The sequence below is a fragment of the Salvia hispanica genome, chromosome 3 (assembly GCF_029641045.1).
Source record: "Salvia hispanica isolate PSC_SH4W2 chromosome 3, Shi_PSC_v1, whole genome shotgun sequence".
In the NCBI taxonomy this organism is placed as follows: Eukaryota; Viridiplantae; Streptophyta; class Magnoliopsida; order Lamiales; family Lamiaceae; genus Salvia; species Salvia hispanica.
Genome location: NC_142694.1, coordinates 9,920,045 through 9,946,283, shown reverse-complemented (window position 1 = coordinate 9,946,283; position 26,239 = coordinate 9,920,045). Strand labels below are relative to the sequence as shown.

Sequence of the window (26,239 nt, the reverse complement as noted above, 5' to 3'; positions counted from 1 at the left end):
CAGATGAGTTTTCATGGAATGCGTGATGTATCAGAAAGCAACATGCCACGTTTGTTCAATTACTCGAGATTAAATTCATATGAGATTATCCATAGTTAATTCTTTGAAATCATTCGAAACGGTTGTTACATTAGAAAGGCCAGACTTATAACACATGAATCTAGGTTGATTATGTGGTGCATCAGATAGCAACGTGCTATGCTAAGGTGTTCAATTACCCGAGATTAAATTAATACCAGACTATCCGTGATTATTTAAAATTGGTTTAGTCACATGGGAATTGCCAAGTCTTAAAAAACACGGCCAATTCTATGTGACATTGTTCCGAGATTAAGTATGACACCAAGTTCATTAAACTTAAACGACATTAATAAAACTTAGTCTCATATCCGTCATTTGGATCGAAAGATTAAATAAAGACACGCAATAATTTATTTAATACTACATATTAACAAATAACAAGAATTGTATGTAAGAATGTATCGAAATGAGTTGAATGGTCGGTCACACACAAAGGGTGCAAGCAAAAGTATATGGTGGTTAAAAAATACATCTATAACCACCAATACAAATTGATTGCATAATTAAATAATAGTAATTTAGAATACATTCCGTGGAAGAATGTGGATACATAATCGTATGGGATCATATATATGTGCTATACCTAACCTTTAATTGCTATAATTTCATTATCATCGTAAAAATAGAAAAAAGTTTTACGTTAATAATTGTATTGCGTTTGCACCGCACGCATCTACAAAAAAATTTGGTTCCTAATTATGTTAGTAAATGTATTGGTTTTGAGATATAAAGACTAATGGATAAATTAGTACTCCATTTAGTTATCTACTATACCATTTTATACCTAGTTTTATTTTATACGATCTATTTTTTTTTTATTAAAATATTCTTATATCCTAATTTTCACTAGAATAAATGTGCTCGGGTTAAGTTTAGTTGTAGGATGAACATTTCCGAGCACTATGATATATGTGTTATGATATATGTGTTCGGATTATAACATTTTTCGATCACAAATACTCAGAATGTCCAAGAAACATGCATGTGTATGCTCGGAACAATACTCTCGCAATTTCTTCAAACTATTTGAGGCTAAAACCATTCCATAACTTTGACTGTGCTCGGAAAAGGCTCAATAAATACACCTTTTTTTCATTGCTTCATACCACTCATTTTGTCCTAGGAAAATGCCTGGATTTTTTGTTGTTTGCTCAGAAAATGCTCCAAAAACATTAATGACTGTACGTGATCGGTAATATATGCTCAAAAAAAGAAGATTTTAAATAATAATGAACTTTGTCTATAGGAATACGCTAGTAAGTTATCGAGCCCACTACTCATCTAGGACGCATATAGAGTCAAAAACATTGAATTAGGAATTGATTTATTTGTTTTTCTCCAACCAATGTATTCGATTTGAAATTACTGTATTTTTATAATGTAAATCGGTATGTGCAGTGTGACATTACAATAAATAAAAGAGAGGTGCACGTGGCTAATGATGAATAGAATGACTACCAAACTTTTATAAGAATCATGAAATTGGATTCCAACCGCCACTACCGTGACACACCAACCACATATCTTACCTGAATTAATTTTACTACTAGTAAGAATTGGATTTACCTCAACACTTGGGATATGTTTAGCTTAAAAAGAATGTATGGAGGATATGAAAATAGAAGAGTAACGATAAACAACTAAATTTTGTACAATCAAAACAATATTATATTAGCTATTTTGATGTGTTAATTAAATATTAAAATAATAAATATAGTTAGTTAACAAATTAAAAACAATTTATTAGTCTTTGGCCTCATTTTCAATTTTTTATTTTTATATTTGAATTATTTCTCTATTATTTTTAAAATTTGAATTAAAGTATGCATTAATTACATTTTATGGTTCAAAAAAATTTTAAAAATTATACACAAATATCGTAATATTATGCACGTTCCCTATACTATATGTATGTCTATACTTTTTAATTAAATGTATATATACATTACTTTTTCTTCCAAATAAACCAATTTTTGGTTGTACAAAATTTGGTTGCATAGACTTATTGATGAAAATAACATTATTAATAATCGGAGAATTTTTTTTCTGACATAAATTATTTGGTCTCCCTTTATTCAGTCACCACTTTCATTACTTTTGGACCTTGGTTGAGTGATGCTACAGACTACAGTATTTGATGTGTAACACATGCATTTTGTCTTATCTTTATTTAAGTTAATTATTAGAGTAATAGAACTTCGTAAATCATAGGTCTATAATCAATAGTAAAAAATAATTGATCTACTTACAAAAAAATCTCATTTAATTTTAATAAAAAAATTATTTAAGTAATAAACATAGTACTTCATGATTGACACTAATAATTTATAATCAGTCCATAACAGCTACTCTTTGGTCCATTCATAAAAATTCTAGTCGTCCAAAGGAAAATGACACATTCCTTGGGCAGCACAAGATTTTATACAACTTAATTTTATATATTAAATTGGGATAAAAAAAAGAGTAAGAGAGAGTGTTTAAAGTAGAAATAATTGTGTTTCAATTGTTAGTATCTTATTGGGACAAACAAAAAAAGAAAGTGAGTTGTCTTCGGTGTGACGGAGGGAGTACCTTTCTTTATGGAGTACTACTATTCTTTCCGTTTCATAGTAGTTGAGACATTTCTTTCCGGCACAGAGATTGAGAAAAATGTGTGTAATGTCTTAAATTAAAAGATACTAATAAAGTAGGAGAGAAAAAAAAGTAAAGAGAATAAAGTTAGAGAAAGGGAAAAGTAAAAGTGAGAACATGTGTTAGGAGCATTTTTTTATAAAAAAAAGGAAATGACTTTACTATTATGGAACATCGAAAATGAAAAAAATGAATCTACTACTATGGAACGGAGGGAGTATATAATTCCAAGTCTCTCTCAGTAGTAATTGTGGGTCTAATTTTTCAGTAATACTACTACTAGTATGAGTTGTAATAAATGTCTAACTAATTAGAAATTCCAAATTAATATCAAATTTTAGCCTAAGATTAAGAGATTAGTGGTTGAAATAATATCAAGTTAATTATATTTTAAATTAGAAAAATTTATTAAATAAACTTAAAGGATATTAATGTCAATTCTTATATATGATAGTTAAAATTAACCACTTTCTCTCTCCATAAAATCATCTTAAAACTTTAAATTTAAGTTACTTTCTCGATTAAAATTATTTTTTCGTAAAAATACTCCCCCGTTCATATTAGGAGTCACTTTGACTTTTATGCACTCGTTTTATAATATGATATAATTAAAATGGTTAAATAGTAAGGTAAGAGAAATAATAATATTTTCTGTTAAATTTTCATTTCTTATTAACGAGATTGAGATTATTAATAATATTATAATCACTTTTTTCAATTTGATGTCTCTTATTTTGTTAATTATGGAGTAATATTTTAAGTATATTTGTCAAAAATGGAGAATGTAATGATGGATGGAGAGTATTAAAATAGAGTAGTAGTAATTAATAATGAAGTAATGAACCTTTTCCTATCTTTACCTTCCCTATAAATTCCCCGTTCCCACTATATAGTTTCTCATAATCATATCTCTCAATTATAATTTATAATTAACTTTTTCTTTTAAGTAGTAACTTCGCAATTACGAATAGTTATTTTCCGGCTATGTCCGTTGACGGTCGCCGGAAACCTGAGAGCTCCTCCATCTCGGCCGTTCTCAGTTTTCCCCGCCACCGCCGCCTCAGGTAACCGTCGATCTCTCACCACGTATATAATCACTTACAGAAAGCTACTGTATCACTCTCAAATGCCGTCGCCGAAGAAGCACCGGAAATTAGGAAGCAGCAGGAAGGCGAGGTCGCCGCACGATCTGAGAGGCGCCGCGGAGATGCCGCCGACGCCGAGGACGGTGCCGGATTTGTTGACCGGCAGCGGATCCGCGGAGGCAGCGGCGGCGTCGCCGCCGAAGCTGACGAAGCTTCTTCTCCACGTGACTATTCAGAGGAGCCTCGGCGCGGTGAGAGTGGTGATGCCGCCGGAGGCGACGGCGGAGGATCTGATCGTCGCGGCGCTCCGGCAGTACGAGAAGGAGGCGCGGCTGCCTCTCATCCGATCCAGCGACGCATCTGGATTCGACCTCCATTACTCTCAATTTAGCTTGGAGAGTAAGTTTCTGATTCGATTAAATTCCGAGATTGTATTTTCAATATTTTTAATTTTGAGTAATTAATTCTGTTTTGGATAAACAGCAACTAATTCAACGCGATTGTTTCCGACGAAATTGTTGTAATTTTTTTTTCTTCGTTCATTCAATTCGGAAAATGGAATTTTCAATAGTTTGATTTCTGAGTAATTAATTGAGTTTTGGATAAACAGCAACTGATTCAACGCGATTGCTTCCGTTGAAATTGTTGGTGAATTATTTATTAGTAATTGCAAACAAATAATAAAATATACTCAATGTTCTGTTATTTACTTTTATAGGCTTGGATAGGGAGGAGAAGTTGGTGTCGTTGGGATCAAGGAACTTCTTTCTGTTCCCGAAGAAAGCGGCGGAGGCGACCGCCGTGGAAAGCGGCGGTGGCGCGGTGGCGAGATGCTCAAATGAGGCGGATAACAGCAACGAGTTCCCGTGGCTGAGATTTATGGAATTCTCGCTGTAGATTGCGTCGGAATTAACTGTGGAAATGTATATATTTGTGTAATTATTAATTAGAATAATATCTCTAGATTGACAGAAAAAGTTTGGCTTATTATTTCAGCAAATTCAATGTGACAGTTATTTATGCAACAGTGTCACGAAATTGATGTCCACTAGTTATAAATTTGATTTAATTTTGACTTAGATGTCACTAGTGTCGCATGTGGGATGATATGGACCATCTGCCGACTTGACTCCATATCTAATTTAATAATTTTTTTCATATGCGTATTCTGTCAGCTGTTCTCCTGCATTAATTTTAGGGTAAATTGGTGAAAATATCACGAAATTTATGGAATTTGGTTTGTATAGCAACTTGAAAAATTAATTGTAAAAATGATCAAATTTAACATTGTTTCAAATTATTTTTATAATAAAATATTTAGATTGGTTACGTATAATCTATTGTTAATGAAATATATACATCTATGATGTGACCAAATGAATGATTAATAGTAAGTAGTGTATGTCAGTTGTAGTTATAATGCTTGCTATTATTCAAAAGTCAAAACATAAAAGTTCCAATGTTGAGCAAAAATCAAGCCCAATAGAAAAGCCCATAAAATGAATAGTAAAGCCCACAATTATTTTCTTTTCTCGATTTGGTGGAGATTTGGATTTATGAACAGTACACCAACAATACCAAGCTATTGAGTTACTACTTACCTTTGTTACATTTATACACACTACTCACTAGCAAGCAGCAAAGATGTATTATCCTTAATATATCTCTTTTACTGGAGTATTATAGTACAACTAGTATCTCCCCCGTGCTATACACGACATATTATATTTTCTTCCTTTTCTATTTGTGTCATATTTTATTTTTAGAAAAAGTTTTCTATCACATTAAAATAAAAATTATATTTTCCTTTTTCATTTCACACACAAAACAAAACTCCGTAAAATTCCATGCCGTCCCATAAATATGACATCTTTTATGGAACATGGGAGTATAGTATCAAATTATTATGCATAATAAATATTAATTATAATCTTTTACACATCTATTACAGAAAATGTAAAACACATCAACAACATATAATTAAGAAAATATATAATACTTCATTTATAAGTTTTGGAAGATATATGTACAAAGAGATGTACTATATTTTAACTTGTAAAATAAAAATACATAGTGACGCATATTTTTATAAAAATTTACTTATTAATATTAAATTTAATTTGTAAACTTTATTTTAGTTTCATCTAAACCCAGTGGTGGACGCATAAATTTGTTAGGATAGAGGCTATATATTCAAATTTTGTATGGAATAATAATTTTCTTATACTTTTCTATTTTGGTAGGGGCTTTTACACATTAATTCACACAAATTATTAAAAAAATTATAAGATTTTACAACTAAAAATTAAAAAAAAAAAATTGGGAAGGGCTTAAGCCCTCCCCCATCATTATGTGTGTCCGCCAGTGTCTAAACCCTAAACCCTTAACTTGTAAAATAAAAATACAAAGTGACGCACACTTTTATAAAAATTTACTTATTAATATTACATTTAATTTGTAAAATTTATTTTAGTTTCATCAGTAGTATTTTCCACAAATTAATAATGTTTTAAACATCAATATGAAATAATTATTCCACAAATTATATGTAAAAAAAGCTATTATCAATACATTAAAGTAATTATACTAATATTATAGTCCAAAACAATAATACTAATAAACTATGGCTTGAATTAATATGGAAAAAGTATAATTAAGTGATCAATAACCAAAAAAATCCGTCCTTTTTGAATAAAATTATTTCTCTTTGAATGAAATTTGTTGGGTTTGTGTTCCATAGGAATGGTCGTATTGAATTATTGGCAAATTTGAAACTGTAGATTGTCATTGCAGGGAGTGATTCTACATGGTGTGTAAAGGATGTGTTAAAAAATGTGACAAATTAAGGTTGAGAATATGTTGACATGTGCACATTGTATAAGACTGATCGAACTACCTTGCTGAGGTATGATAATTTTGTTAATAGGAGTATGGCTCTATTTTTTCTCACAAAAAATTGAAAATAGAAATAATTATCCCTCCCGAATTTGATCACGAAGCTTAATTGGTAAGGTGCCGAGACATGTTCCTTGAATCCTATTGGTCTGCATAGAAAAAGAATATAGTAAAAGTTAATGGTTTTAAATAAATAAAAAAAACTTAATAAGTAACAAAACACATAACTTACGATCATAGAAAATACGTGCACACCGGTCTCTGTTGACTGATTTAGTTATTGCTATGCTTTAGATCATGTAGGAATGTGAATTCCATGACTCCAATTTTTTTCTGGTAAGATTACAATGTTAGGAACATATTAGTCACACCAAAAGAACGCTTACTATATACTCAAATAAATACGCTATCATTGGCAAAGAATAATAACTTATCGGAAAATATACTTTTTTGCCGAGATTTCGTGATGTGATGAGAGGAGACAGTGAGGATGTGAATTATAAGGTAACACATGATACCTATTTAAAGCAAAAAGTAGAAAGAAACTATTATAAATGGATTAAATTATAGCATGATTGGGTTTAGGCTTCAAGGCTCCACATTAAAAATATTAAAGATTTATATGTTAGAAAGTTGTAACTGACATTTTGTGAGAAGTTGTAATGTACGTTTAAAACTATAGCATAGAAATTTGCTTATACAATTTTCGCGGGTAGTAACTGACACTTTGCTTACCATCATTATAATAACTTAAAGTTTTGGCAGTAATTTTAATTTATTAGGGTGTAGAAAGCAGTTACAAAATTATGACTACCATATTTGAATATATTAATTCTACGTTTACATTTAGGCCTGTCAAGTATAAAATTTCGGGTATCCGATCCCGAATTTCTCAAATCTAATATCGATACCCTGATCCGAAAATAATTTCGGATACCCAAATACCTGACTCGGGTATCCAGTCCCGATAAATCAGGTACCCAATCCCGATTTTGTATTTTTTTAAATTTTTTTAAGAAAATTAAAAATTCATAAGTTATAATATCCATTATTCATCCATAATAAACATCACAATTCAAACATTAATCCTAAATGTGACTTAAAAGTGAAGGATTTTGAGAGTATATTTAATTATTTAATTTTTTTAAATAAAAGAATAAATATTTAATTTATTAAATTAATAAAAAAAATGGGGTAATTTGGGTATACCCGATCGGATATCGGGTAACCCGATAATCCAAAAATCTTATACCCGAACCCGATCCCAAAATCCGAAAAATCGGATATCGAATATTCAATTACCCGATATTTCAGGTTTGGATACCCGATATTCGATATCCATTTTGACACCCCTATCTACATTTATATTGTTGAATAAAATCATAGGCATTAAACCTATCATAATAATTACTCAAAATTCCAAAACTTATACATATTTAAATTTATGCCCCATAGCTAATAAATATTCAGTATTAAGGCTAAAACTCGCCTTTTATATACGTATAGATCTATTAATAATATGTTTTTCATTTATTAATTACGTATATTAAACTCTTTTTCAGTTATTATACAACAACCACTTATCTTTAAATTATGAGTAATTAGTCACTAATATTACGAATTATTGTCGAATTATTTTTCACAAACTTAACACTTAATTATAGAAATGACAGTCATTTTTTTTATAGCGATTAACTTGTAAATAATATCGATTCACGCAAGTATTACGATTGAGTATCAACAAAAAATTTGTATTTCCTTAGACAAAATTTTCAATTGAGTTCTCAGTGACATGTATGGTTCGATTTATCCATTCACATTTATTATAGCAATCCCATATTCAATCAAAATTTTTACGATAAAATTTTGTGTTCCTGAATTATTTAAAATTTGGTCACAATTCGTCATATGAGGGACCAATAATCCTAGAAATTTTAATAAAAAGTCTAAAGTAGTATGGAAATTTTTATATAATAAGATAGGCCCCACAAAAACCAATATTTCCAAAATCAAAGTTACTCATTTACTTCGGCGTCATCGATCAAAGGGGATCTTCCGATCAAACCCTAATTCCAACTTCACGATCAACGTTCGCGCTCAATTTCTCTCCTTTTCCGGAAGCTCATCTTCGTCGGCGCCACCTTCCTCCAGCGGCAGCTCGAATTTCTCTATTACTCTCGTAAGCTAGCCCCTTTTCTGGCCATTCATTGACTTTTTATTGCTTTTCATGTTTCATCTTATTGGAAAAATCTGAATCGCAATGCTCCGTTCAATCTCATGAATCCTGTAACGATACACTGAAATTCCTTCTTGTTGAGGTTGATCAGCTTAACTTTCCTCACTCCCGAGTATATGTGTTTTGAAGCGCTCTTATTAACTGACCTTCAAACTAAATTGCGTCATATGCCGGATCACATAATCGGATGATCTTTCATCTTCGAGTGGCTGAAGAATGTGTTATTTAAGCATTTCTAGATTCTGAGTTATGATTGCTGCATATAGCATTCGAGGTGATCGCAGACTAGCATGTGTTTGAGTGTTTCTACTTATTGTTTGAACATTCCTTATGTATGATGAATTGATGATAACTTTCTTACCTTTAAAAATGTCAATGCTGTCTGTTCAGATATGAAATGTGAGTTATTGATGATCTGAATCAGTGTGTTACCCACGCAAACATTCCTCACTTATCCAAAAAATAGCAAAAGTATTGTTTCTTCCCCGATGTTGCATAAGTATTCTTCTTCCCATCTCAGTCCATTTTTGTTATAAGATTGCTCATTTTTCCTGAATTGGAATATATGGATCTAGAAATTTGAATAATATGTTATGAGAGACATTGAAATTTGATGTCAAATTGTTTGATTTTTTCATAGACATATAATGGATGCTGTGTATCTTGGTGGAAGCTTTGTGATGTACTGAATTTGGCTGGGATCCATGGTTATAAATTATAATAGAAAGCGATGAGCTCAAATGAATTCTTGATTATGCATGCATTTATTGGATAAAATGTGCATGTTAAACTCTTTCTCATGTATATTAATCGAACAGATCTTATGGCTTTTATAAGATGATTTATTATATGTGATGAGCAAGTATTTGGCGGATGGGGGATGAGTTTTGTCAGCAAATATTGACATGTGTGGGTTTTATAGGTATAGATTGGAGGGATGGTGCTAGTACTAGCATTAGGTGATTTACACATACCGCACAGGGCACCAGATCTGCCTGCAAAGTTCAAGTCTATGCTTGTTCCTGGAAAGATCCAGCACGTCATTTGTACTGGAAACTTATGTATCAAAGTAAGTGTATATATTTTCTGAAAAACTGGAGAATTTGCATCCATTTGATATGCACTACTATTTATTAGACATGACAAGAATTTGGCTTGGGTTATATGCTTAATCTCTTACTTCAGACTTCTTTATTAGACAAATGCATTCAGGATAAGCTAATGGTATTGCTTGTTAACTGAGGCTATTGCAAATTAATCTTTTGGAGTTCCCTACTTAAATGTAGTAACTGGTAAAAACTTGACGTGCTGCACTAAATTGACTATCAATTAGCTCCAACGTTGTCAAATGACTCAAATGTGATGTGTGATTTCCTGAATAAGACTAGCTCAAAACTAAAGGTTAAGGTGTTAATTGTCAAGGTTGATTTGCACCAAGGTAAATATTACTCCATTTATTACGTGGGATTTGGGTTTTTCTTTTTATACCCCCCCCCCTCTGTAATGAAAGTGAATGATTTCATGCTCACCGTATCTGTATAACCATATCTTCACATATTTGCAGGAGGTTCATGAGTACTTGAAAACTGTTTGTCCAGACTTGCACATTACTCGCGGTGAATATGATGAGGACTCACGTTATCCAGACACCAAAACATTAACAATTGGCCAGTTTAAGCTTGGTGTATGCCATGGTCACCAGGTGTGTTTCCTTTTCTTTCTTGTTACATAGTTGGATTGTTCAATTCTCTTTAGTTTTCCGTCTCAGTTTGACTTTCTGACTATGAGATTTGTGAGCGAGGTTGTTAACACGAGATGCTAACTGTAGCAACTGTGCTTCACCTCATCTTCCCACCCTTTTAACGATCTTTCTTACAATAATATGTGAAGGTTATTCCATGGGGAGATCTCGACTCACTTGCCATGCTCCAGAGGCAGCTAGATGTAGACATCCTTGTCACCGGCCACACACACCAATTCACTGCTTACAAACACGAGGCTGGAGTTGTCATTAATCCCGGATCTGCCACCGGTGCCTTCAGCAGCATCACTTATGATGTCAACCCTAGCTTTGTCCTCATGGACATTGATGGCCTGCGAGTCGTGGTGTACGTTTATGAACTCATAGACGGGGAGGTGAAGGTTGACAAGATTGACTTCAAGAAGACGACAACACCAACAAACTTGCCTCACTAAGCGAAGACAACGCCTCACCAGAGCATGACGAGTGTCATGGATTTCAGTTGTGTATTCTGCATTAGGAATTCGGTAACATATTTTCATTTGATCGTTTTGTTTTCAATATTGGTAATAGGATATGCCCTGGTTTGAATTAATGACTGATGTGATGAATATGAATATATAACTATCTCCGATTTAACAGGTTTTCAACAATTTGGTCCCTTTGTTATCATAAGTTGTATACTTCTTTCGTCCACCAATAAACTTCTCATTTGTCCGTCCATCAATAAACTTCTCATTTGTTTTTTTTATTATTTATGGTAATGGACCTCGCATTCCACTAATTTTATGTCACTCACATTTTCATTATAAAACTAATAATCCTTTCGTTCTATAGTAGTGAAGTCATTTTCTTGTTTCTGATCATTCTATTGTAATAAAGTCATTTTTCTATTTAGCAAAAACTAATACTCTCTCACTTACTTTATTTACTCTATTTTTCTATCTTTCATATTTTATTATCTCTTCATTTAATATATTTAATGTCTCTTTCTTAATTTTTATGTCGAAATGCTAAAAAGAAGTGAATCTATTATAGTTTGAAACATGAAACAGAGGGAATCTATTATAGTTTGAAACATGAAACAGAGGGTTTATATAAAAGCAGTATACATCTTTCACTAACCTTTTCAACTAAACTTCTAGTAGTACTTAATTTTTTAAAACTTTATGCTGGGTCAAAACTGCTTTGTATTGGTGGACGAAGAGAGTATCGTTTTATAACTATGCAGTATTTTTGGTTCTATGATTTTTTTTTGTCTTATTTACTGTATATTTATTTAATTAGATTTCTGTATATAATGAAGTATGGAAGTCGGCCTACAAAGTAATTGCTACAAACCGACAACAATTCACCTTATAATATTAAAATCAGATTTTAGTAATCTTTTACAGAAAATGTTTTTTATGTCTGGATTCTAATATTTATTAATAATTTATTAACTTTTTTCAGAGTAGGAGACATGTTTCATAAAAATAAAGATTACATTTAATGCCTTTAAAGTATATTAGCACATGAAATCATTATGGCGATAGGATCTATTTTTTGTTTCTATAAAATTTAGAGTGATTTTCTGTCCGATCCATAATTATATAGTGCACTATTTTTATTTTTTTTTCAAATTATGCGAATTTATCAGTCTTCTAAATAATGACTTACAAATCAATCTTTTTGTAGTATACAAATATTTACTTTATTCATTCGATTTATAGCCCTCACCTTTTTGAAGATCACATATAAAGTTAACCTTTTTAAAAAACATAGTCTCTTTACACTAAAAAAATAAATTAAATGAGAAATTAAGGAAAATTCAGAACGTCATCACATGAGAATAAAATTGTTTAGATTCATTATAACGTGAATACGTATATAATCTCGTTTTTATTCACCCAAAAAAAAACAACAATTGGCCTAATTTAATTGCCAGAGACTGAGATTTCCCCAAAAATCACAATAGCTGCGATCAAATCTGTGTAACCGTATAGATTGAATCGCGATTCAGACATGGCTGGCTCCCCGTAGCCGGAAGGTTGGAATTTTGTATTGATTTGTTGAATAATTTTAGGTTTTGGGGGTTCTGTGGTTCAGGAATTTACCGGTTAGGTTTGATTTTGTTGCTTCTGACATTACGATCATGGCGTGGTAGGTTTTTGAGTCTCTAGAGTTATTTGTCACTTTCCACTGCGTTGTTGAATCGCGATTGTGTTTTTATGTTTTTGTTGCTGACATGATTGAGGAGAGGCGATATCGAGGGGGTTATCGGGGCCGATCGCCTTCGCCTCGGCGCCCGCCGCCTAGGTCGCGGGATTGGAAGCTGTCGCCGTATCGACGGCGTGGGGTGGATGAATATTCAGGGGAGGGAAGGTCGTCGCGGAGGATTGAGGAAAGGGATCATTTTGAGGATAGGGTTTCGAGATTTTCTGATTACGATAGGGATGTGTATGAGGATGATGGTAGGAGATTTCGGAGCCCTCGGAGAATTGGGGAGAATGTTCATTTTGAAAGGGATAGGGATATGGATAGGGAAAGGCCTGTGGAATTGTCTAACTATGGAGATGGAGCTAGAGGGGGTTATGATAATGAGGTAAGTGTTGGGGGTTCTAGGAGATCTTATAATGAGGATTCATATCGTGGTGATATGAGATCGAGGCAGTTGAAGTGGGATGAGCCTTTGGATGGATCCAGGAAATCTGATCCTCTCAGCTGGAGGGAATATGGCCTCACTCGTGGATCAAGTGGCGTTGGTGATGTGAATGTCTCTAGCAGTGGTGACAGAGATTTTCATCTGCAAAATCATTTCTTGGATAGGGGTCGAGCTGGATTGCCGGCACTGCAGTATTTAGATAGCACGATGCCTGTTTCCTTGAAGTATGAGAACAGAGGAAATATGCACTCTGATTCTTCTACACTGGCTCGTGGTGGAGTGGATGATCTACATGTTAGTAGTTTAAGTGGGGGTGATGAAGATAGAAAACGATATTTTCATTTTCGGGATGAACCTCATTTGGAGAGAAGGGGTGGATTAAATGACCAAGAAGATAATTATCTTGAAAAGGAAAGTGGCAGCTTGCATTTCCAGGATAGGTATCAGGGAGTAGGGAAAGCATTAGAAAGTAAAATATACAAATTCAAGGAGGAAGACAAACTCCTGTCTTCTCGTGGATACTCGAAGGGAAATTCTGACATTATGGTATCAACATCTCAACATAAGGACTACAATCATGTGCCTATGGGCATCTCAAGAGAGGGCTTGTCTGGTTATTCTCCTACCAGAGACCTTCATATGCCATCCTCAGATGTTCTCGAGCGAGGGAGTAGACTGGCTCCTCAGCCAATTCGCCTCGATGGATATAGTGATACGGAGAAGAACATGTTACTCGCAGAACCTGGAGGTCAATTAGATGATAAACGGAGCAGTTCACATTTATATGTTGGGTTTCCTGAGAGTAGACAGGGAGATTGGTCATATGCAGAATTTGGTAGAAGCGAATTAGACAGGATAAGTGGAAGGATCAATGATGTTGAAGAAGACTACAGAGACAAGCAGATATCGAGAATTAATGCCTTGAAGCGTAGGGTTGATGCATGTTGTCATAAAGAACAAATGGAAGAAGTTGAACTTTTGAACCAATATCCTTCTTTTCAAGTGCAATCAACGCCTGATGTGCCGGGATCACTCCATTTCAGAAGGGAAGATGTGGATACTTTGGGTACTGAAAGTACTCACCTCAATTATGGAGCAGAAGGATATTATGGATATGGAGGTGTTAAAACAGAAAAACATCATGCCGATATAGATGGTCATCAGTGGTCTCAGTATGAAAATTCAGATCCCTTGCAATCAAGAGAATATAACCCCACCCTTGGTGGACTTTATGATAGCCCAAGAAAGAGGTTGTCTACGGTAGATTTCAGTTTCGTTGAATCCTGCGAGAGGAGCCTGAGGGACAAACACATTAGGGAAGAGATGGTGTACGAGCAAGATATTGGAATTAGAATATCTGCTGATGGAAAAGGAGCTCGTAGGATTTACAATAAAGTAGATGTGGGAGATGAAATTGATCATTTAGATTTTTCTAAGGAGCCCATGTCAAGCAGATCTGACTATGAGAAAACATGGAGAAGGTCAAGCAGGATGCACAGTGATGAACCATCTTCTTCAAATTTCCAGGCACATCGCTCAATTGAACCCCACAAATCAGACTCTAGAGATATAAAAAAGAGGTTGGGACCCACTCAAAAACTTCATGTTTCACAGCGGCTAATGAAGACGTATAAACCTTCCATAAAGAAGCGGTTAGCACCTCCTCCGTGGATAAAAAATGTGAGTTCTACCACAATAAGCAACGAGCAAAACCATCCAGATGGAGGTGATCACTATCATGATGGAAACCATTCAGAAGATCATCTTAGTCTAGCAAAATCCGAACCGCCTGAAAAGTCTGAGGAGTTCAAGCAGCTGATGCAAAGCGCATTTTTCAAATTTCTCAAACAAATTAATGAGACGCCGATAAAAAGAAATAAATACATGGAGCAAGGAAGAAAAGCTGGCATTTTAAAGTGCTTTGTATGCGGCAGGTCTGTGCTCTACGTCATGAACGCGTCTTCCCTTTTTTGTTTAACCTACTAATTTGCTCTTTCAGAAACCTAATAGGTATTAATTCTGTGGTCTCATTTTATTACATCAAGTGAGATTGTCTGGTAAGAGTTCAGTCAGAATTTGTGTGCACGGTTTGCATTCTCTCAACATTTGATACCTTGTTAATGCAGTCCCAGCGAAAATATGTCCTTGCAATGTTGGAAAGCACATATATAGGATATAAGGCATCATGTTTCGAGATACGGACTATCATTTTGCTGCTAGTTAGTCATGAGGGTTCTGCTTATCAGAATAAGTAAAATTTCTTTTGGATATTTTTCATGATCATGTCTAGAAATTTGTAGTAAAATGCATGTTAACCTAATGGATTTTATGTGGGGATAGTGGAAATTGGAATTCGGGAGTCCCATGGCCTATTTGAAGGGCTGAAAAGGCAAAGAAAAAGGAGCTGAAGTTGAAGTAGTGTGCTGTGTAATGTGATTTCAGGAAGGATCCATTACGTGTATTTGTAATCCTGTATGTGTTTACGGAACTTGTGTTGGTTGAAACAATGGAAGAAAATATTTTGATGTGAGTCAGCCAGAGCATAAAATGCAGCCTTGCCAGTATGCTTGTGGCTCTGCATGACGGCTTATGTTGGGTACTAAAGCCATTTAATGTGCCACGCTGATTATATATGGAACTATTTGTCATTTAGGATGTCATTGGAATTAGGAGAAGTTTTACTGGAGTATATCAATACTTTAGGCAATCATGCAGCTGTCCATTTTCTGGTGGTGTGATTTAACATCCCAGAGTTGCTAAAATGCCTTAGTTCATGGGTTACTTGGTAGCTTTTTAGGGGTAGGGGCACTATGGAGGACTGATTCTCATTCAAAAAAGTTTGGCTACCTTCACATGATTCCATTCCTGTGATAAGTTTTTCTTCTTGGGGATTCCTTGTCGTTATGTTGGCAACCCTTTCTGGTTTGGGTTCGATATGTTGTTGCATGGCTAGTGTTCATATCAAAGGATAATGATGCTGTTTTTGGGATCATCATTGATATTGATATTTTCTTTAATTTAAACAGTAAACAGCTAGACGATGAGCTCATTCGTCCATCAAAGATTTTTCCAATGTGGCTGGCTGCCTATTGCCTAAATTACAGATTTTTAGGATTTTGTATATATAGATGTGTTGTTGTTTTGCATTCTTAATTAGTCCCATAACATGATTTTTTAAAAAAGTTTACGATTTTATGATTCATTTGCAACTTATAGTATTATAACTTTATTGGCCGGGTCTTGGTTCAGCATTTCCAAGGAGTTTGTTGGGGCAGATAGACTTGCAATGCATGCCGTCACATCCAAGAAAGTTGGTGTGAGGTCTCAGCATTTGGGCTTGCACAAGGCACTCTGTACACTGATGGGATGGAAGATTACAGACCACCCTAGCAGTGATTGGCGTCGTGAAGTCATGAGTGATGCAGAGACTCGAGTTTTGAAAGAAGATATCATCATTTGGCCACCGATCGTTGTTGTTCACAACAGTAGCATAGATAACACGAGTCCCGGTGAAAGGGTTATCATATCCTCTGAGAAGCTAGATACCAAGCTCAGAGGTATAAATCACTCAGATTCTTTACTGCTTCTTAACTTCATTGTATTATCGGTTCTACTCATAAACTTCATCAAATCGTCTTTATAATGTTCAAATTCATGGTAGTATCTTGCAATTATGCATGTCATGCTATATATCGAACATGATACCTTCTTTGTTGCTCGTGTTTCATGTGGGTTTACTTCATCAGATCTCCTCTATAAATGTTGGCAAAATAGTCTGTTTTCTTTAGGACTACATTAGCTGTAGGTGCTTGTGTATCTTGTAATTATGCATGCCATGCTATATATCGAACGTGATGCCTTCTTCATTACTCGTGTTTTATGTAATTCGTTCATCTTTTTGGTCTAGATATGGGTTATAAAAGCATTCTCAAGGTATGCTATGGAAAACCTGCGAATCAGAGTGTGTTGCTGGTAAAGTTCAACGGTACACTTTCTGGATTACGCGAGGCAGGGAGGTTGGACAAGAGCTACATCAAATCCAAGCACGGGAGAACCGATTTCAAGCAACTAAAGTCCGAATGTGGAAGTTCGCGAGGGAAAAATGCAGTATCTTCAGAGAGAGAGGATGACTATTTGTATGGCTACCTGGGAATTGCTGAGGATCTGGATAAACTCGATTTCAATACCAAGAAACGATGCGTTTTGAAGAGCAAAAAGCAGATATTGAGCTTTGTGGATGCACCTATAGATACTGGTAGAGAAACTGGCAGATGATAATAAGTACTATTGTACTAACACTAACCCATATTTTGATCTGCTTTTTTTCTGCATGTTTTGATGACTGATTTGTAAATCAGAAGATTGAACTTTTGATTTATATAAAACATATTTCAGTTCTTGATTTTTTGTTTTTGTTTGAAGTTGGCTTGTGATGTATTATCAATAAGATTGGCATTGCAAATATTATTAATATTTTGGCATAGGTTACATAATAGCAATCAAAATATTTCTCTGCAATCTATCAAAAAATCAAGAAAGCTGTCTAACATTTTCAAGCATGCTAAATATTGAAGATTTCTTGTTTGTGTACTTGTTGTAAGCATATAGTACTGCAGAAGAAAAAATTAGTAAAATCCGAGTCGAAATATGACTTTCAAATTAAGTTATGAATTAGTGTACGTTGAGCGATGTCATACGCAAAATTGAAGAGATTCACATTTACTCTAGAAAAATAAAATTATAAAGGTGTGGATGTTCAAGAATGACTTTATTGATTGAATAGTTATACAACTTTAAAACAATAAATACAACAAAAATAGAGTAGTTACACAGTTCTAATATGAGAACAGAAATGAAAAAAATGGAGGTTGTCTCCTATCTAGCAAAACAGCCTACACAGTATACACACTTAGCCTATGACAAATAAACCTGTAGCCTATCTCCTCTGGAAGTTAAGGTACTTGATTCCGTAGGCGAACACGAAGAAGAAGAGGAGCACCCAACCAACATGAGCAGCCACAACTGCAGGGAGGAAGTCATGATCATATCCCAGGGCATTTTGAAGAAAGTCCTTCACTGAAACTTGACTTATGTTGCCGGACGTCTCAAGGGTACTCGTCACATCTCCCATCTGAGACGCGAAAACACCGTAGATTGTCCATGCGACAGGTGAGGCCCAGTAGTACCATCTCCACCAGATTGGGATAAGCTGCAAGAAACATGTTTTCGTTAGCATTATGCTGTGTGTTAAAGATTTTGTTCGTTGTTTGTGAGAATTTAGAGTACTCACTGGACGAGGGATGAGGAAGCCGGAGAACAAGTTCCAGAAGCTGAGGAAGAAGGACATGACAATAGCAGCAATTTGGTAGCCAGGGGTCAATGCAACAACCATCATTCCGTACATAGAGAAGTAGGTGAAGCACATGAAGATGAAGTAGTAGAAGTAGAAGAATTTCTCTCCGGTCCATTCATATCCGATCATGGAGTAGAGAAGCAAAGAGTAAGCCAATGTCTGAATGGCCACATACACCGTCTCTATCGCCACCTACACATCATGCAGAAAGTCAGCAAGTTGTTTCCTAGTTTTCGTCTCTTTGATGCAAGAGATAATGATTATAGTGGAGATGTTCTTTTTACCTGAGCGAACGCGTATGGTAGCTCTGAGTACATCCCTGCAGCCCTCTCGCGGTAGAACACTGTTCTCTCAATTGCTACAACGGATTGAACGGCAGAAGCATTGGCGGCACCCAAGAAAAGAACTGCAGAATATGTAGCTCCCAGCAGATTCATCAAGTCTTGTTGCCCTTTTCTGTTACAAAAAGGTTTTTGTTACTACAATTCACACAAAAAAGCAAGTTTAGTATCAATGCCTAGAAATGATATCGACTTACATTTTACTCTGATTCCCTTTCTGCCAAAAGATAACGCCAAACATCACACCGATGATCACAGTTGTGAAAAAACGAATAGCATTGTACTGAGAGTTTCTCCAGTATGACCAGTGCTGCTTCCAAAAGCAAGCCTTGCATTGTGTCAAGAATGATTGAGAATACTGCGTGGGGAAGTATAGGTCCTTTGCCCCCGGTGCTGGTGCGCTCAGTTCCTTGATCAGCTCTTGGTTGTTCCTATATTTTTCCAAAAAGAAATCAAGAAAGTAGATTAGGACACTAATCTGTTGAACAGATTGCATATGTAGAGCTTGTGAAATGATTTTTTTCTCTCACCGGTAAAGGGCAGAGTTGGCATAGATTTCAGCAAAGTCGACATCCATTTGGCCTTCAACCGCAGATGAGCTGACCTCCAACATCCATGTAGCCGGATTGTATCCCTCTTTGATTTTGGGAACACCAGGTATAGCCTGAATTTAGAATCAAGGTTAGGCTTCTTGTTGTCCACACGAGCACTCAGCACGTACTCCTTAGTACAGTTTAGCCTAAAAAACAAAAAAAAAAGAAAAAACACACAGAAAAAATAGAAACCTCACCTCAAAGTACTCAACGAGCTTGTGGGAATGGCGACCAAGAGGTCCTCCATAGATGACTTGTCCTCCTCGTTTCATCAACAGAAGCTGCACAAATAGATATCATGTATTTGAGTATCACTGTGAAGAATGTAATGAGGTTAACTTCGTCATTATGAGATTGTAGTTTGTAAATACCTCATCAAAAGCTTCAAAAATGTCAATGCTAGGCTGGTGAATTGTGCAGACAACTGTTCTGCCTGTGTCCACTGTGTTCCTCACTGTCCTCATCACGATAGCAGCTGCTCGAGCATCAAGCCCAGAAGTTGGTTCATCCATGAAGATTATGGAAGGGTTAGCCACCAACTCAACAGCAATAGTGAGCCTCTTCCTCTGTTCGGTTGAGAGACCATCGACTCCCGGGAGCCCAACAAGAGCATTCCTCAGAGGGTTCAACTCAACTAGGTCCATCACCTCCTCAACAAACATCTGCAGCGATCAAAAATCAAGATTTTGTTAAAAAACCAAGTTCACTCATTGGTATTAGGGTGTGAGAAGGAGAGATGGTGATGGGGTTAGCTTGCCTTTCGCGTTTCTGTATCGACATCAGCGGCCAGACGCAGCCAAGCAGAGTAGAGAAGTGACTCGTAGACAGTGACGTAGGGAGAGTGGATGTCATTCTGCTCACAGTAGCCACTCACTCGTGCAAACGTTTCCTGGTTCTTGGGGAAGCCTGAGACGGTTATGGGTCCTTCAATGTAGCCTCCTGTCTTTCTACCGGCCAAGACATCCATTAACGTCGTTTTTCCTGCACCACTAACTCCGACCAACGCTGTTAGTACACCGGGCCTGAATGCTCCACTCACATCTTTCAGCAATTGCAGTCTTTCCTCTTCAACACCTTGTGTCTTCATTGCCTGCATCAAATGTCGTTGCGTCAAGTTAGGAACTAGCGTTGTTTAGATAGAGAGAGATAGAAAGAGAGAGGCTTACAGCGGGCATATCAACATAGTAATTGACATGGTTGAAAGTAAGAGAGAGCGGCTCAAAAGGCAACACCATCCCTCTTCTTGGTTCATTGCTTGACTCCACAATCCCATTATTATTCCTTGCAGTCATTTCTGTCACTCTGTTCTTTTTCTTGCTCTCCTCGTTGTCTTCGTTGATGATGGCCTTGTTATCGCCCAGAGCTGAGAACAAGCACCAAAAAACAGTTAGCCACACGCGATAAATCATCATCATGCTCAGCAGAGATGCCAAGTAGGAGGGAGATGGTACTTACGGTTCAAGTATGTCAATGCAGCAACGAAGAGGACGTTGAACAGCGCAGAGAAGGTGAAGAGAGCAATGATGCAGATCCAGTACCATGACTCCGTTGTGAACAAACCTCTTTCCTTGAGAAGGGTCTTTCCCACAGTCGGTTCAGATGAATTGGCAGGTGCAGGTGCAGCCCATCTCTCTGAGAGGAACTCATTGATGGCAATGGCGTTCTGTCCGTACATCATAGGAGAGACGTAGTAACCCCATATCATCCAGTCTTGGATATCATCTGTCAAAAGCAATATCCATCATCTCAAAACAATCACTAAATATATAAAATCACATCTCAACTGCATGAGGGTAATCAAGTCATTATTTACCCTTTGCAACGACAAAGCCTCCCAACACAAACACCAATAACAAGGCGAAGGTTCCAAATGTGTTCGCAACGACTTGAGTTCTTCCAACTGCAGCAATGAAACGGAAGAGGGAGAGAGCCATCTGATGCACCCCAACGAAGGCTAAGAGCTGTTTGAAAAACCTGAAAATATTTGCATTGCATATCAAGAATCAATCAAAATTCAAACAGCCATTTCACAGTTCTCATATTTCAACTTTCTAGTTAGATATTCACTTGCAATTTACCTAACAGGAGAAGGTGCAAATCCTATGGTGTAGTAAGTGAAGATGATCCACAATGCAGACTCAACGACAGAGATAGGAATACGAAGCACCCAAATAGGCAACGCGAAGGCCCATGCCGGGTAGAACAAACTATCCCTCTGCTTGAAAAACACAGGAAGCCTAAAAACAGTCATTGCAAGCTCCTGCATTCCATTAAACATAACATTGATAAGACTGAAGAACAACGCTCCCCAAAACTTAGCAGCATCCTCGACTCGACCCGTCTTCATCTCAGTTCTGAGGAAAACTGTCAACGCAATTGTTGCCATAATAGTGATCTGTGTGGTCTTAAAGATGTAAATAAACGAGCTACGTTTCATCAGCAACCACTCCCTATCAAAACAAGCCCGGAAAAGCTCCATGCTTGAGATTCCAAACCTCTCCTTAACCAATGCAGCTGGATGAGCTCTGGACTTGTCATACGGAACCCTCAGATCTTCATTAAGCTGCTGCCCTATGTGAAAAGAGTTAAAAGCCTGTGCAAAATCGGGCACCGAGACGTAGCTGTAAGGCTGATTCTTGCGACACCAATACTGTTCTTGATCCTTCTTTGAGGTCACTTCTTGCAGAAAGTCTGCAACCCCCTTTCTCTCCGGGCATCTGAACCCCATATATTCAAAGAACTCAAGCACACTCTCACGAGGGCCCTGGTAGACGATCTCGCCATCAGAGAGGAGGATCACGTCATCAAAAAGATCGAAGGTCTCCGGAGCCGGCTGCAGTAGAGAGATGACCATGGTTATGTCATTGATGTGAACCATCTGCCTCATAAATTTCACAATCTGGAAGGTTGTGGAACTATCTAGCCCTGTTGAAATTTCATCCATGAAGAATGCTTTTGCTGGTCCAACCAACATTTCCCCTGCATTTATCAAGGCACTAACCATCATAAGTAAAATGTAGTAGTAGTAGTAGTAGTAATAAAAGTACAAGTTTTCAGACTGTTTCTTGAAATCAGTTTCTTTTTATCAGCATTCCTCCTAAAAACTGACTAAAACATACCGGTTGTAACACGCTTCTTCTGTCCACCAGAAATTCCTCTCCTCATATCATCTCCAACCATAATATCAGCACATATATCCAATCCAAGAATCTGTATAAAATCATACACACGTTAGGCTTACTCTTTCACAGTAAATGCTTAGAAGCAACAATGAAATGCAGACGAACCTTGAGCACATAATCCGTGATCAAACTAGTTTCTTGCCCCACTAAGGCTGTGGCCTTCATGAATGCATCAATCTCAGGATCAGGTTTGATTCCAGCTTCTTTCTCTCTTCTTGACAACTCCACAAGCATTTCATACCTCGTCCCGACTCCCAAACACCTACCGGAGAAATCCAATGTCTCGCGAACAGTCATCTCACCATGGTGAAGATCATGCTGGCTGATATAAGCACAGGTTCTTTGAGGAACGAACTCATGAAATTCATGGCCACAGTAGGTGATCTTTCCAGTCACCTGCTCACAACATTAAACATCAGCACACTTGCAAAAATTTTGGAAGCATTTAGCTTTTATTAATGCTGTGATTATTGGTGATAGAAAACTGCACACACCTTCATATCATCATCAGGCTTTCCTGCTAGTGCTTTGAGCAACGTAGTTTTCCCAGAACCCGGTGGTCCGAGAAGAAGCGTCATCCTGTAAACAAGCATTACACAATTTTTTTCATCAATAAAACACGATAAACAATTTCAAAAACTCAGAAATTAACCATTTGATTCTGTAAGCTAACCTTGATGGTCTCACAACTCCACTGACATTTCGAAGGATCTGAACCACCCTCTTCTTCGATGGAGAGAGCCCAATCATCCCCAAAGTAGCCTATCACACCATTCAACCATTATCAGTTACAGTAAAACTCCTCCGCATCACAAATTTCAAAAATCTAATACAGTAAGATCCAACTAATTAACTGAATCACACTGAATCGGACTCCAAATCTTAAAGATTTTTTCACTTCACAAAAAACACACACCTCCAATGTGTTGATGGTTGAATTGAGGAGAGTAGGAAGCGCTCTGGTTCCAACATACGCATCTCCCTCAATAGACAGATTCTGAAACCTCACTTCAATCTTCGGGATCTCGATCCCAACCCTAAATCCCCAAATAAATCACAATCAGAAAACCAATCCAACACCACAATCAAACAACAACACACACACAATAATGCGATTCAATACCTATCAGTTCTGTTCCTGAGCCTCTGGAGGAACTTCTCGTTGTCATCCTCCACAACTCTGAGAATGCTCTCCATGAGCTGCTTCTTGTCCTGCGACCCCAGATTGGCCACATCCACCTCGGAGTGGACGATCCTGCCATTGCTGACCACCTGCTGCAGCACGCCCTTGCGGAGGCGGTCGTACGTCGGGAGGCGCTCGATCGCCGCCCACCGCAGCTCCTCCTCGTCGTCCTCCGCCTGCCGCCGCGTGCTGCTCCGCATGAACACGTCCGGCGGGCCCTGCCACACGTCTCGTATGCTCTGCTGCCGCCAGCTCCGAGCGGAACTCGTCGACCGAGCTAGATCGTCCCCCGCCAGCGCCGCCGCCATTGCCGCTTGCTTCCGATGAGATTATCGTCGATATCTACTGACCTTGTTTGTCTTCGGAGAAGAAGATGTGAGTATGCAGGTTTGAGAAGGAAATGTGTAGGTTTTGATTTGCTAAAAGAATGAAAAAATGTGTGTGTGATTTGTTTTGTTTGCTTTGCAGGGGGAAAAATTGAAAATCAAGTAGCCATGCAGTTTCTCTCCCCCTCTCTTGATGAAAGTTGAAATGAGAGTTGGATATTTTTTCTTTGCAGAGAAATGTAAGCGAATATATATATGTGTGTGTGAGCGTGTGTGTTGAATTCAGCTGGTCAAAATTGGGCTACAATTACACTTTTTTAATTGAACATAGTGTTATGATACGGTGTTTTCGTTCCATGTGAACCGCTGTAAAGTAATTGGATGCATGATTACGCATATGCAACCTTTTTCTAAATATGGAAAGCTATTGAATTCTTACTCCATCTTCATTTTATTTTGAGATATTAAGTTGCTAATTTTTTATGACTATATTTTCCATAATAAATTTGAGAATCAAAATTCACACATTTCGCTACCTCCTCTTTGCCATTAACTCAACTCTCATAAATCAAATTCTCTCCGTGCTACAATAAGAATCACATTTTGCTATTTCAGTCTGTCGCATAATAAAAGTTATATTTAATTTTTACCATAAATGATATTTTGATCATATATTTCACTAACTCAGAATAGAACACAATTTTGCTAATTTTTTTAACTCATCATTCTTTATAATATTTCTTAAAATTAATGTTCACATCAAATATGACTCCTATTATGAGATAGCGGGAATAATAGAATGGGCATGTGTACAAGTCCCGGAAATGGACTCATCGCCGTAAGACTCCCCGACTAAATAATGTAAGATTATAAAAGAATAGAGTATAATCCCCTTTTGGTCCTTTACATATGGCCGATTTTTGATTTTGGTCCAGAACATTCACTTTTCAAAAAGTAAGTCCGAAACAAATGAAAAATGATATCGTTTGCATCCTTTTTTGACGGCACCGTCAATTCTCGACGGTCAACCGTCAATTAGCGAAAATTTGACCCGATTAGCTTATTTTAATTACTGTAGCTAATTTAATACTATTTTTTTTTCTATTTTCCGCTTTTACATTTTTAAACCCTAAATTAAAACAATGAAAATACTATAATAATAAACAAATCCTAACATTCATTTCATTCAAATTTCTCCCCCCTTTTTCTCCAGCTCATTCTTCTTCTTCCTCCCCAAGAACCCTAATTCTTTTTCTCCATCTCTGCAACAACTAAACACCTTCGAACATGGGTCGTTCGTCGTGTAGCCAGAACGTCGTCTCCGTCGACCGCGACCGCGACCGCGTCCTTGACTTCGGAGACTTCCGATTTAGCTACACTTTCTGCTATTGTAAGAAGATGGCGGCGCTCCGTATTGTCATCGGACAAGGCAAACCGTCGAGGGGGAAGCTTTACTTCACATGTGAGACGAAGGAATGCGGTTTCTTCAAGTGGTGCGAGCCGAATCGTAATGTCGAAATTACGAGCCAAATCGGGCCAAATCGGGCCTCTTCTTCGTCATCCTCGGTCGGTGGTGCCGATTTTGAGGAACTGGGTTTGAATTTGACCGTAATTACGAAAAAAATCCAGAAATTAATCAATATTTTGAGCTTTGTATGTTCTTTGTTTTGTTATTGTTGCAACACTTATGTGTATATTCAAGTAATTTGATGTAGTATTTGTGAATCCTTTTTTAATGTCGAAGTAGGTTTGAATTTGTTGTTGTGTTGCTCGTATTTGAATTCTGCAGTGATGTTCTAAATCGCCAGAAAGCCCTAATTGGAGAGTCGTAAAGTATGAGTCAAAGTAGTCCTTCGTATAAATTTTTTACTTCCATTTGGTCCTGAACATTTAAGCACACCAAAGCCTCTATGTGATTGTTTCTTCGTCGACTATGTCAATAAATCGA

General features: G+C 36.6%; 4 protein-coding genes across 5 annotated transcripts; 3 read left to right on the top strand and 1 right to left on the bottom strand.

The window, feature by feature from the left end:
- Positions 1–3,593: 3,593 nt before the first annotated feature.
- LOC125212559 (uncharacterized protein At4g22758) lies at positions 3,594–4,822 on the top strand. The gene is made up of 2 exons (XM_048112765.2): positions 3,594–4,196; positions 4,516–4,822. The coding sequence occupies exons 1-2, from the start codon at positions 3,839–3,841 to the stop codon at positions 4,692–4,694; spliced, it is 537 nt and encodes a 178-aa protein (XP_047968722.1). The 5' UTR covers positions 3,594–3,838; the 3' UTR covers positions 4,695–4,822.
- Positions 4,823–8,697: 3,875 nt separating this feature from the next.
- On the top strand, positions 8,698–11,322 carry MAG1 (Calcineurin-like metallo-phosphoesterase superfamily protein). Its single transcript, XM_048110878.2, has 4 exons — positions 8,698–8,871; positions 9,851–9,997; positions 10,493–10,630; positions 10,819–11,322. The coding sequence occupies exons 2-4, from the start codon at positions 9,866–9,868 to the stop codon at positions 11,122–11,124; spliced, it is 576 nt and encodes a 191-aa protein (XP_047966835.1). The 5' UTR covers positions 8,698–8,871; positions 9,851–9,865; the 3' UTR covers positions 11,125–11,322.
- A 1,218-nt stretch (positions 11,323–12,540) lies between these two features.
- Positions 12,541–17,712, top strand: LOC125213645 (uncharacterized). The gene is made up of 3 exons (XM_048114300.2): positions 12,541–15,247; positions 16,563–16,870; positions 17,221–17,712. The coding sequence occupies exons 1-3, from the start codon at positions 12,897–12,899 to the stop codon at positions 17,586–17,588; spliced, it is 3,027 nt and encodes a 1,008-aa protein (XP_047970257.2). The 5' UTR covers positions 12,541–12,896; the 3' UTR covers positions 17,589–17,712.
- A 354-nt stretch (positions 17,713–18,066) lies between these two features.
- Positions 18,067–24,507, bottom strand: LOC125211722 (pleiotropic drug resistance protein 2-like). 2 transcript variants are annotated; one of them, XM_048111631.1, is made up of 18 exons: positions 23,906–24,507; positions 23,699–23,819; positions 23,456–23,544; positions 23,277–23,361; positions 22,888–23,178; positions 22,720–22,810; positions 21,679–22,579; positions 21,414–21,574; positions 21,056–21,322; positions 20,767–20,963; positions 20,358–20,690; positions 19,972–20,262; positions 19,798–19,881; positions 19,538–19,671; positions 19,205–19,438; positions 18,951–19,122; positions 18,604–18,858; positions 18,067–18,522 (listed from the first exon to the last, which is right to left on the bottom strand). In XM_048111631.1, exons 1-18 carry the CDS (start codon positions 24,271–24,273, stop codon positions 18,250–18,252), a joined length of 4,347 nt encoding a protein of 1,448 aa, XP_047967588.1. In that variant the 5' UTR covers positions 24,274–24,507; the 3' UTR covers positions 18,067–18,249. The 2 variants fall into 2 exon arrangements, with proteins under 2 accessions (XP_047967588.1, XP_047967587.1); XM_048111630.1 differs by having other exon boundaries at positions 18,067–18,858.
- Between the last annotated feature and the right edge of the window lie 1,732 nt (positions 24,508–26,239).

What these genes read in the sequence shown, in the direction of transcription:
- MAG1 (XM_048110878.2), top strand. Translation starts at nt 9,866, where the DNA reads ATGGTGCTAGTACTAGCATTAGGTGATTTACACATACCGCACAGGGCA. An exon ending in CTGGAAACTTATGTATCAAA is followed by an intron (nt 9,998 to 10,492) that starts GTAAGTGTATAT and finishes ACATATTTGCAG; the next exon opens with GAGGTTCATGAGTACTTGAA. An exon ending in GTGTATGCCATGGTCACCAG is followed by an intron (nt 10,631 to 10,818) that starts GTGTGTTTCCTT and finishes TAATATGTGAAG; the next exon opens with GTTATTCCATGGGGAGATCT.
- LOC125213645 (XM_048114300.2), top strand. Translation starts at nt 12,897, where the DNA reads ATGATTGAGGAGAGGCGATATCGAGGGGGTTATCGGGGCCGATCGCCT. An exon ending in AAGTGCTTTGTATGCGGCAG is followed by an intron (nt 15,248 to 16,562) that starts GTCTGTGCTCTA and finishes GTCTTGGTTCAG; the next exon opens with CATTTCCAAGGAGTTTGTTG. An exon ending in GCTAGATACCAAGCTCAGAG is followed by an intron (nt 16,871 to 17,220) that starts GTATAAATCACT and finishes TTTTTGGTCTAG; the next exon opens with ATATGGGTTATAAAAGCATT.
- LOC125211722 (XM_048111630.1), bottom strand. Translation starts at nt 24,273, where the DNA reads ATGGCGGCGGCGCTGGCGGGGGACGATCTAGCTCGGTCGACGAGTTCC. An exon ending in CAACCATCAACACATTGGAG is followed by an intron (nt 23,545 to 23,698) that starts GTGTGTGTTTTT and finishes ATGGTGTGATAG; the next exon opens with GCTACTTTGGGGATGATTGG. An exon ending in TCGATACAGAAACGCGAAAG is followed by an intron (nt 20,263 to 20,357) that starts GCAAGCTAACCC and finishes TGATCGCTGCAG; the next exon opens with ATGTTTGTTGAGGAGGTGAT.
- LOC125212559 (XM_048112765.2), top strand. Translation starts at nt 3,839, where the DNA reads ATGCCGTCGCCGAAGAAGCACCGGAAATTAGGAAGCAGCAGGAAGGCG. An exon ending in CTCTCAATTTAGCTTGGAGA is followed by an intron (nt 4,197 to 4,515) that starts GTAAGTTTCTGA and finishes TTACTTTTATAG; the next exon opens with GCTTGGATAGGGAGGAGAAG.